The 12,725-nt window shown below is 36.5% G+C and overlaps 1 protein-coding gene across 1 annotated transcript in view; it reads left to right on the plus strand.

Moving 5' to 3' along the window:
- The window catches only part of arhgap44a (Rho GTPase activating protein 44a), a 155,003-nt gene extending 145,688 nt beyond the window's left edge, over positions 1-9,315 (plus strand). Inside the window, 2 exon segments of the mRNA XM_056452821.1 lie at positions 1,306-1,451; positions 8,795-9,315. Coding sequence (XP_056308796.1) covers positions 1,306-1,451; positions 8,795-9,270 — 622 coding nt within the window. The 3' untranslated portion in view covers positions 9,271-9,315.
- The last annotated feature ends 3,410 nt before the right edge of the window (positions 9,316-12,725 follow it).

Below are 12,725 nucleotides of genomic sequence, written 5' to 3' on the forward strand. Positions count from 1 at the left end.
CACAGGGGCCTGCATCATCCATAAGTGGAAGATGCTTAGAACCACCAGGACTCTTCCTAGAAATGTTCTAAAAATGATTATTTAAAATCATTTTTATAACATTTTCCCAGATTAATTTTAATTATTTATTTTACTCTTTTTTTTTAAATAAAGCCATGTATATCTTCACCATGTTTAAGAAAAAGGAAAACAAATCATGCTTACTGTGATATAAAGTCATGCTTACTGTCACTCTTTTTATAGTTCATTTAGGAAAACATGATGCTTTCTGAATGTAGTTAAAAAGTATATTGTTTTTTTTTTCAGTGAAACGACAAATCAAGATAATTAAAAAGAAATACTAAATGTTTTGAGTATTTATGTGACTCTGGAACCTTCAAATTGAGATTTACACATCATCTGAAAGATAAATAAACCAGCTTTCTATCTATTTATGTATTTGTTGTGATAGGACAATATTCAGCTGTGATCCAACTATATTTAGGAAAATCGCCTTTAAAAGCATCCAAATTGGGTTCTAAGCAATGCAAATGACTAATAAAAATATGTTTTGATATATTTACTGTAGGAAATTCTTTAAATATCATTATGGAACATGATATTTACTTAATGTACTAATGGTTTTTGGCAGTAAAAAAATAATAAATAAATAAATAAATAAATAAATAAATAAATAAATAAATAAATAAATAAATAAATAAATAAATAAAATTGGCATTAAAAAAAGTTTTTTGGCATTAAAAAATGTCAAATTAAAAAAATATATAAAATTGACCTATACTATTGCCAAAAATATACATGCGCAACACAAGACTTTTGTGGTCCAGAGTCAAATATACTTTATAGCCAGACAAATTTTGGAAAACTGTAAAAAATAGATAGAATACATAGATTTTAAAATAATTCTAGATTTTTAGAATATTCTAGATTTAGAATAGAATAATAGATAGAATAACTATTTTTTTCTGATTAATTATTATTTTTCTTGATTGTGGATGTTAAAGATCACCATGTAATCTTTGAATTCAGTGACAGTAATATTCTGTAGTATTTTTCTTCAACATATTTAAGCTCATCTGCTAAACTAACATGGCACCAGTAACACAATGGGTTAAATTCCAGCATCAGCTTCATGAATAACCTCACCTCAAAGCCTATTCAGAAAAATCAAAACCAGCAGCACATTGTTCCGCACTCGGATCTCTTTTGAGTTGTGATAGAGGGGGACGGAGGTGTCCTTGCACACTGTTAGTTATTAATGATGTGGTAGCAGGCAGGCAGTCATGTTTGTCTTTTTCTCTCCAGCACTCTGAAGAGTAAGGAACTCTCTCCTGTGATCGGCCACAAGGCTGTGCAGGCGGCAGGAGCAGCAGTGCCCCCTGTCGGCGGCCAGCAGAGCAACAGCCAGTCTCCACACTCGGCCGAGCACAGCCCACACACCTTACGCAAAGGTTCGTCCCACCATACACAGTTGAATACCTCTGTAAACCTGCTATAACATACATCTCGGGTGATCAGACTGATATGAAACATGCTGGTAAAACCATAGTACGCAAAATAATAGCCAAAAATGTACCTTGAAATATCCGACAGTACTACACTTTATTAACAAATAAAGGTTACTTCACTGTAAAAAGAAAAACACAGTACAAATATCAGAAAATACTGGATGGATGGATGGATGGATGGATGGATGGATGGATGGATGGATGGATGGATGGATGGATGGATAGATAGATAGATAGATAGATAGATAGATAGATAGATAGATAGATAGATAGATAGATAGATAGATAGATAGATAGATAGATAGATAGATAGAAAAATAAAGGTAAACAGACATCAAGACTTGTATGACTTAATAAGGTTAGTTGACCCAAAAATGAACATTGTGTTATTAATTAATGTCGTTCCAAGCCCCTGAGAGCTTCATTCATTTTCTGAACACAAATTAAGATGTTTTAGATGAAATCCGTGAGCTCTCTCGTCTTCCATAGATAGCAATGGTCCAGACTCGTTCAGAAAGGTACCAAAAATATCTACAAAACAGACCACATGCCTTCAATGGTTCAATTGGAATATTAGCTATAAGAATACTTGAAAATAAGCACATTATTCAACAGTTTTTTTACTCAGTGTCAGTATATTGCGCACACTGTGCTGTGACATATACTGTAACCCTAAACAAGAGTGTAATTTTGGTTTAAGAAGTGAGGGGACACAAAATGCTTTCAATTTAAATCCCATTTTCTCCATTTACATAAAATTTGTTATTATAGTGATACAAAATCCAGGAAATCTTGAAACAAATTTAATTTCAAACTAACCTAAAAAATTAAAATAAAAAAAATTTAACAAACATGAATATGAACTGTGTGCTGAAACCAGTGGTGGTTCTAGTTTAAATGGCACCCTGGTCAAACCCCATATCAAATCATCCCCCCAAACCTGAAAAAAAACTTGCAGAAATCAATCCTAAATGTAACTGGAAAACAATGTAAAAACACAACTGGAGTGATATTCTAAGATCACTTCAAAAAATTTTCGCATGAATATTAAAGACAATTCTGTATAGAATACAAAAAAAATTTGTTTTATGTAATTATTAGTGGTGGGTCGTTATCTGCATTAACATGCTGGGTTAACGCGAGACTCTTATTGCGCAATAAAAAAAATATCGTCGTTAATCTATTCTCAAAGTTGGGTTGAGTGCTGGGTACATTCTACGTAACGCAAGCTATGATGACTTTCACCTTGATATTTTATAGCGGATGTATACCTGACCGGTCAGCCGTCTGACAAAAATGTGCCCTTCTGAATCACTTCAGTTCACTGAATCTTTCACTTACTTTGAAGACACAACAGACTATGTTTACATGGACATCTGTAATCTAGTTATTTGCCTTAATAGACAATAATATAATTAGGGTGTGTACGTGAATTCACTCATGAACATTTAATTAAGGAGTAAGGACTGGTAAGTGTTATGGAATTTAATAACGCACGCCAAATGGAAAGAAAAAAACATCCACATTTCGCGATGTGTGTGTATGTGTGTGTGTGTGCGGTCCTTTACTGACAGCTGTGTGTGTGGATCTCGTCGAAAAATATGGCGAAAAGTCCTACATGATGGTAATAGTTTGATTGCGGTGTTTACTTCAATAATGCCACTAATATTTGCATACTCCATGTCTTCCATTTCTAAAACAATAACAATTCCATTAAACAATTCCATTTCTGTTTAGCTCAGTTATGACTTTAGTGGGATTAAGGTAATCAAAAATCGCTGTTTCGAGCTTATGTAGGCCCACACTGTAAAAAATAAATCTGTAAAATTTACGGTAAAAAATGGCAGCTGTGGTTGCCAGTATTTTACCGTAAAAAGTACGGTACAACCAGTAAAAGTAATTTCTTATTTTTACTTTAAACTGCCATATTTCATTAATTTATAGAGGTAATAGTATGTCTGTATTTTGAATTACCAACATCTACACATCTTTTTTTACACAGATATACACGTTAAGACAGCCTTTTGCAGGTGGTGATGAGAAAGTTAAATAATGAACCATTAGTCATCACAAACAACTTTTCCCACAAGCATAGAAGTATATCATTGTATAGAAGGTGCTCAATGTCATTTACACAGCTGCTAAACACCAGTATGGTAACATGCATAACATTAAAGTCATGAAATAAACATTGTTTATCAACATAAGATGCAACATAAATCTCTAATGTACATAAATGATGGGGAAACAACTAAAAAGATCCATAGTAATGTCAACAAAAAGCATAAAAAGTGATGTGCCACACAGGGAAATATGGGAAAGTCAATTTATGGTTATTCGCCGTATATATTAAGGAAACATACTGTTAACGAGGTTACAAATTTTTACGGTAGCATTTTTACAGTTTTTTACCATTGAAATAACAGCCATTTTTTACAGTGAACAGTTCAAAATTCATGTTTAACTGAATAAACAGTTAGTAAACACAAGTACATTTTATTAAACATAATTTATTTTCATCCCCAATTTTAATAGTAGAACAGTTTCTCAAGCGGTTTGTGATGCATTTTGGAAACAGGAGATAAGCCCCTGGTCTAATGCGCCACCTGGCTTGAGAAACTCGTTCTCAAAGACTTATATTTAGTCATTATTTGGGTAGCACAGATATTCTGAATGCCTTCAGCAGAATTCAAATGAGTCAGATTAATTCCAAGATTGCATTGAGATTAATCTAGATTGAAAAAATTTATCTATGCCAACCTATAGTAATGATCTGTTGTCTTAGACCCGACTCATGGCCGAGAATTAATATTATTAAGTCTTACCTCCCTCATCATCTCTCCTCTCTGCTTCATAGCCATGATTTGTCAAAATAAGATCATCATCATATTATAAATTTAGTTTTGTCGACTTGCAAAGCTTGCTGTGTGCCAACACCTCTGCATAAAAAGTTACTCCAGTTTTACAGTGCATACGCGGCATGTAATTTATCCGGGTGCATGTAAAAAGCCAGTATTCACACCGGGAGCAGAGCAGCATGTGAGGCACGCGGGTATGGTTTTCTGCGCGCATGCACCAGTTTGCTTTCTGCACATAGAGAATAACAAACTTGCGCATGCAAAAGACGCCAAATGTGAATGTCCCCTAACGTCTTTATTCTGGGATTACCACTCTAAATTAATACTCTTGCATAAAGTAAATCGTATCTCAAAGATTTTACTGGGGCTCGTTTTTTTTTTTCACCGTCTCTCCGTGCTGCCTCCCAGCAAGATGCCACCCTGGGCGATCGCCCATATTGCCCATGCCTAAATACGCCACTGGCTGATTTAGGCTGTTACACCAACATCAACAGATTCTGTCTCACAGAAATATCAACCATATCATCATACAAGTTGACATTAAAGTCAACTGTTGCTGAACTTATTTAACTTTCAGTTATTTTTGGAGCATGCACACAAAGTTACTGAATGCAGATTCTCACATCAACACATACACAGTTGAAGTCAGAATTATTAGCTCCCTTTTAATTTTTTTTTCATTTTTTAAATATTTCTCAAATGATGTTTAACAGAGCAAGGAAATTTTCACAGTATGTCTGATAATATTTTTTCTTCTGAAGAAAGTAAAAGTAATTTTTAAAAACCATTTTATTGTCAAAATTTTGACGTGACGTGACGTCATCAACTTTCGCTTTAAGATTTAAAGGGCTAGCATTGCACCAGACCCCCTTAAGTGGTTTCGTTTGAAAGTGTAGAATCTTTATTTTATGCACATATGCATCCCTTTGGTTTTTATTCTACTGTACAAAAGTTATTTACACTTAAATACACAGTATTTTAAATACCCTAGCTGGGAATTGAACATTGGTTCGTTTTCATATTTTTCATAGGGTTCATATATGACGCATGTACAAGTTATAGCTCAAATGAAAGCTCTTGCCGGTGCTCATACGGTTCTAGCATTCTTTTTACTGAATTATATTCACATATCAAACAGTTGTCGAATGAATCGCGATGTTTCCATGGCGCAGAAGGGAAAACAATACATTTATGATCAATAAGCAGCCCCAGATAGCAGATGCTGTGCACTTCAGGGCCATTTCTCCTCTGTTTTTGAGGTGATGTGCATAAGTAATCCTTTTACATGTCTGACGTGGTCCAAACACAGTGAATTACTGTATGTTTGACCAAACAAAAGAATAGTCAAATATGAAAACAATGATCGATCCCTGTGGCTTGTATAGCACCTCTCATCAGTTGGAATACAATAACTTTTGCATAGACTATGGTAGACTATGGTAGAGACATTTTTCTTTTTTCCTAAGATTACACACATGTACAGGAACCACCAAAATTAATTACAGCAAGCTAGACCACACAAAACCTAAAAGGTACTCTTTCAAATTTGAGTTTCTAAAAAAAAAATACAAAAAGCGCCTCTTTTTTTAGCTTTTTATTATAACACAGACAACATATACAGGTATTTTAAACACTTTTAAAAGTGTTTTACTAAAATTCAAAGGGCTTTCTTTTAAAATGATACCAATTTTTTGCATTTACACCTCTGCATGTGGATTTGGGAAGCTTTTAAATTTGGTATATGCAAAATCCAGGCGGAAATCCCAAAATAGCACTAGAGTTTTACTGGTTTAGCTATATATTTTTTCGATAGTCTACAGAACAAACCATTGTTATACAATAACTTCTCTAATTACCCTAACTTGCCTAGTTAACCTAATTAACCTAGTTAAGCCTTTAAATGTCACTTTAAGCTGTATAGAAGTGTCTTGAAAAATATCAAGTCAAATATTATTTACTGTCATGACAAATATAAAATAAATCAGTTATTAGAAATGAGTTATTAAAACTAATATGTTTAAAATGGGTTGAAAAAATATTCTCTCTGTTAAACAGAAATTGGGGAAAAAATAAAATAAAAAGGGGTGCTAATAATTCAGGGGGGCTAATAATTCTGACTTCAACTGTATATATTAGTCAACATTTAAAGTAAATCAAAAAAGTTAATCAAAGATGTCCAAAGTGTTTAAATATACATTTAGGTTTGAGGACAACTAGGATGAAAGATTTTGATCCACGGAAATTGGGGGAAAAAAGTAGACATGGGGGCTTATAATTCAGAGAGGCTAATAATTCTGACTTTGACTGTGTATATATGTCAGTAACATTCCTCTGTGGCGGTCAATGCACAGTTAAAAAAAAATGGGGAGGCACAAACATGATTTTTTTTCCCCAGTGGAAATTACAACCCCAAATATAAAAACTTTCTGGACTTTAAATGTCTCGGACCACTGCAGTCAATGGAGGACCAGGGATCTCTCAGATTCCACCTAATATATCTTAAGTTGCGTTCCAAAGATGAACAAAGGTCTCAGGGATTTGCAACGACATGAGGGTGATTAAAGAATAACACAATGTTCAAATCATCATTAGCATTTTAATGACATATCATGTCCACTTTTATTTTAGACTTTGGGTACTGCTATTATTTTAGGTGCAGGGTATGTGACGTCAGATGGATGTGCTCAGTGAGCAACTGGTGCTACCTGCAGCTATTTTAACACAACCCGGAAAGTAAAATACAGAGACAATGCCACATTGTTTGTTTTGGTTTATTTTCAATCATTTTCAATAAAAGAGATGTTGGTCTTCACTAAGACTGAGAAAGGAAATGCTAGACAATAACAACTTTCCCTTTCAGTGACTGAAATGCATTGCCATGTTTATGCCCTGCCATTTCTTAGTGCGAATTGCACTCAATGTCCATGAGCGTTGGAAACACTAAGTGACCACTTATATTCATCTCCACCTGTGTGCTCTTTCAGTAGCTAAGCTTTACTAAAAGCCTTAATGTCATTAGGCATCTTCTCGTCCTTTTCTCTGTTCTTATCAGTAGAAAAACTGTGAAGACAAATCTCTTTTTGGTGTTGGAAATCAATACTGCACAATGTGGCATTGTATCACTATTGTATATTTCCAGTTGTGTTGCATTGACTGTACAATCATGTTTTCAATGGCAAGAAAAATAATAGCAGCTCTCATAGTGCAAAATATGTATAAAATCCGGTGGATTTTATACATATTTCATTTAGAGACATCATTTACATTATATTAAGACACACACGTCTTGATACTCAGGGTTCTCTTTAAATCGAGATACACTTACTAGACAATGGAAAATTACTTCAATTCTTTTAATCAAAATGCTTCCATTTTTGAGTGGGGTAAGATAAATACTGGTTTTTGTTTTAAATTATTATGTTTTTTTTATCCCACTGAAATATTTAATGTTCAGTCTTGTTAATGTTTACATATTTTGTTTAAAGCATAAACTCACTTAATGTAATTGTTTCCACCTCAAATAAATGTATCTGGATTTTAAAAATACGAAGGTACCACATATAATGTACCATCTTCCTACTGACTGAACAGCTTACCATTATGGCACAGTATATCATATATTTCACTGTGTTGTCAAATTTTCGCAGCGCATGAAATAATAATTGGTAGGCTGTGTTTTCTGGTTGGCAGAGTTTCTTGGATTCATTCTTTCTAAGGAAGTGATTCAGTCTGAAAAGTCACATTTAGTCAAAATAAAAATGGGACTCATTTGTAGGGCCAGACGGATTCTGCGGACGTTTTTTGCTATTTCTGCTGAGAATTTTTGTAAAAATCTGTGGATTTCTGCAGAATTATTTTGGGAGTATCAAAGCTAAAACCTTAATATGTGAAATAAAAAATTATATCTTTTTAACTTTTATTTAATGTTTAAAATGCAAATCCAATTAGATTCACTTTATTCGGTAAACAAAGCAAGTCTCTCATATAATATCTCTACTAAAAGACAGAAAATATTACTGTACAAACTGCATTGTACATAAATCAGATGAACATTTTCATATTAGTCAATAATATTACTGTAATTAATTTAAAAACTGAATAAATATAGATTTACACACATTTACTCAAATAAATAAACACAATCAATGATGGGCTGGAAATCTGCGGAAAATCTGTGGAAAATCTGTGGAAAATCTGCTAAATTCTGCGCGCGCAGATTCCATGTGGGCCTACTCATTTGACTATTGTTAACACCAATTGGAAATCCTTCTAAAAAAATTGATTAAACAAAAAAACCCAAACCACATCTAATTTTTGTGTGTGTTTGCATCACCTGCAGTGAATGTTAGTACCAGGTGTAAACAGAATTGTTTAGAATAAAGGTTACTTGTATGCAACTTTGATTTTGTCTCCTCTCTCTCCCTGCAGTGTCTAAGAAACTGGCCCCTGTGCCGCCCAAGGTTCCCTACGGCCAATCGGGGGGGATGTCAGACCAATCCACAGGTCAGCCGTCTCCGGTTAGCCTGTCCCCCACTCCCCCAAGTACCCCCTCCCCTTACGGTTTGGGCTGTCCCCCTGGACATGCGCCCACCTCTTCCCCTGGCCAGACCCCATTAGGGGGACCCCATACACTGTCCTCACCACCAACTTCTCTGACTGGTACGCTCACAAAGTCCCGGCCCACCCCAAAGCCCAGGCAGAGACCCAGTCTGCCCCCTCCCCAGCCGCCCACCGTGCCCCCTACGGTCCCCCAGCCCCTGGAGCAGGGTCTACTTGACGGATTATCCCCCGGAGAGAGCATGTCCACAGGTAAACATGCCTCAGTGGCACCATCACGATTGGGAATCCAGCGTCCCTCTCTCAAACTGTCTGTCTCTCCGTCCTACGCAGGCGATGGACTTTAAGGAGCCAGATCCCCCATGATATGTAAAGAGATTTATTAAATAGGGGGAACCCATAGATTCAGTTGCCTTTGAGATGTATACTACTGTATGATAATTATTTTTTGAATCCCAAGGATTATATATTTCAGCTCTACAACAAAATATGGAAACAAAGGGAATTCATTGTAAGTGCAGGAAGGTACTGTGAATTGACTAGAAAGGGAAGTGTGTAATTTTTGCACCACCATTGAAAATGTTTCCATAAAGATTTTCCTCCAACCTTTCTGACCAAGCACAAGCAGGGAGTCCTGCACCAGGTCTATGACTTTACTTGAGCCAAAACACAACAGTCACTGAGTTTACTCTCTTTAGGTTAGTCAAACTGCATAGAAGACAAACTGGCAAACATTAAATGGAGTTAATGAATTAACAGAAGTTCAGCAGCGGGACCACACCTAAACCAATCAGCTTCCCTCATCTACTATTTAGGTAAAGTGTCCCTCCCTAAAACATTTGACTCAGATTCTCACTCCCTCCCACCCATTTCCCTCTAAACTCATCTATTCATCCTCTACAACCCCCTCCCCCCTATACCTCTTAAAATCCCTCACCTCTTCCACAGGCTGCATCGGGATGTCTTCTAAAGGTTCCATTCTCACCTACGAGATGAAGCCTCCACTCCGAGCCTCCCTGGACAAGACTCCCCGACCAGCCCATTCAATAATCATTCCATGCTTCTCTTCTCAAACCTCAGAACTATTACTCACATCTCTCAAACAACTCGTAACAAAGTGTCACAAGCATTGGTTGTGGCGTGGTCCTTGATAGTGATTTTTACTGGTTGACTTGATTTTCATTCCACACAGTCGGAATGACATGCAACAGTTAAAGATTTGTCCAAATTAGTAACGTGAAAGCTTGTCAGGCACTGTGTCAACTCCAAATTGGCTAACCAGCATTACATTTAACTTTTAAGCTTGAAAGTGTCCTTACATTTCCCATTGTTAAAGAAATCAAGCTATTTCAATAGGACTCCATGTAATTGGTACAGTAATTGACACATGAGGGTGGAAGATTCCCATGTAGCCACCTTGACTGAAACAAAGCTGTTTGATCTGCAAGTTGAATTCATTGTTACACCATGTTGCCAAAACTAGACGAGCAGTGGTGTGCACAGACTTTCCCTAGGAAAGGGGGGTACTCTCTAAAAATGTTTGGAGGGTCACCTCAAACCAAATGGCACTTTACAAATAAAGGGGCATGCCAATTTTTTTATTGCAACTATTTAACATGAAGCTGCACCTAAGCAACACAAAACTAAATTCTAATGTCGACTACACTGTATTTCAAACTTTATTGCAAGGTATTAATTTACTTTACTCAATGCGACACTAACACAAAAGAAACTATATGATCCTGCCAAAAATTGCACACTTCACCCTCAAAGTTCAGAATGAGCCCTAGTTATTGTGTCAGCGTCAGTGTAAGACTGTTTCTCAAGAGTAAGGTCCTGTGGTCTTTGTATCATTTTAGTGGCACGCTTTATGGCACTGATTGTATGTTCTCTCATTTGAGGCGTGTCTGTCAGTCATTCTCCTGAGCACTGATTGATGTATGACTCTTTTATCCCCTGTCATCGTTGTGCACCTTGCAGCTGTGTGAGGCCAGGGACTGAGTGTGGGCTGAGTGTGAGGGGGACATTTAGGGTAAGCCAGAACCTGCTGTGCCCGTGCCATAGCCTCATCTCACACCGTCTGGCCTGGTGCTGTGGCTGAATCTGGGGCCTACCATAGCCTTGCTCTGTCTCATACCGTAACACACTCCCTTCTCCAGCTCTGTCATTCTCCTCCAAACGCGGGGCTGTCCTTGGCTTCTTCATTCTGTCAGTGTAGTCTGTGCATGGTGTGAGACTGGTCTGTGCATGGCTTATGGCCTTACTTTCCCCAGCAACATCCCATATTTACCAGCGTTGTCGCTTATGACGTTCATCTCAAAGCCTCCGGCCCTGACCTCACATTGTGATCCATTCCCTTTACCAATATCCCCGCCACCTCATTAGGTGGTGCCAGGTAAACCCCAACCAAACTCTCTTTGAGTCGGGTTCATCACGGGGAAACGGTGAAACTTTCTGCACCTCACAGTTGTGACTGTTTCGTCTGCGTCCATCTCATTCTTACAAAGGGGAGGTCATCACAATCAGATACAGTCCACCAATCCACAAAGTCCACTGATAAGGTTCTTAATGTTACCACATCTTCAATTTGCACCCGTCTTGTTGTCTTATGTGTTAATTCGGTCATTGTGGTCAGTGTTGGGGCAACGTGTTACAAGTCGTAAATTGTAAACATTTATACTTCTGCATTCTGTCTGTGCTGCTCTGTAAGAACACTTCTGAAATGCATTCAATGCTACTGTAGCAGTCAAACTCACATTCATTCAGAGAAAAAATAGGCAGGAACCGTTGAATGTTCAACAACTTTATTCATAAAATAACCACTAAACAAAAGTATCCATCTGCAGGACTCAAGTTTTTTTAAACCAGCCTTGCTCCACTCCTATGGCTCTCTGTCCTACCCACACTCACCAAATTGGCCAATCAAAGATCTTGCAATACGCATTGTAACAATGTATAGTTACATTCATTCTGCATGACAGAGTTCATGTCTGGGTATGGAGAAGGAAGGGTATGCGACCAAATGGACTTGATGCAGAAGTATAAACTGGCAATTACGAGTACAGTATTGTGCATTACAAGTAACATGTTACAAGTAATGCGTGTTACAAGTAATGCGTGTTTAAGAAATGCATTATTTAATAAAACTACTCGTCAAGTAACAAGTAAAGTAACGTGTTACTTTATATTATTTATCTAATATACTGTTCCAAACTACCCAGCAAACAATTTTCTATATACAGTAATAGACGTCTAATAGACATCTAAACGTAGACAGCTTGGCTAAAACAAGGCTAAACTTGGGCGGTCAGTCAAAATCTAATAGACATCTAAGAATAGCCCAAAACTAGACTAGTCGTCAAATTGACAGATTAGACAGATTTATATGTGTAGTCATTCATTTCTGTTTATTTGAAGACTAGTCTAGTTTTGGCCTATTTCTAGACGTCAATTAGATTTTCACTGACAGCTCAAATTTAGCCTTGTTTTAGCTAAGATGACGATGTTTTGATGTCTATTAGACATCTTTTAAAAACAAAATAAATGCTTGCTGGATAATTACATGTAACTGTTAACATCATATGTTACTGTAAAATGTAACAAGTTACAACTTTGCCCTAAAATGCCCCTAGACTAGTAGACTGTTTAATTCTAGAACATGTATGTTACAAATGTAGTTGCATTATTTTAAATGATTGTATTTCCTGTGTAATCTCTAATGCAGTTTTTATGTGACATTTAAATATCTTTGAACATATTGGGCTCTATTTTAACGATCTAGTCACAGTCTAAAGCGCATAGC

This window comes from Danio aesculapii, chromosome 3 (assembly GCF_903798145.1).
Source record: "Danio aesculapii chromosome 3, fDanAes4.1, whole genome shotgun sequence".
Classification (NCBI taxonomy): Eukaryota; Metazoa; Chordata; class Actinopteri; order Cypriniformes; family Danionidae; genus Danio; species Danio aesculapii.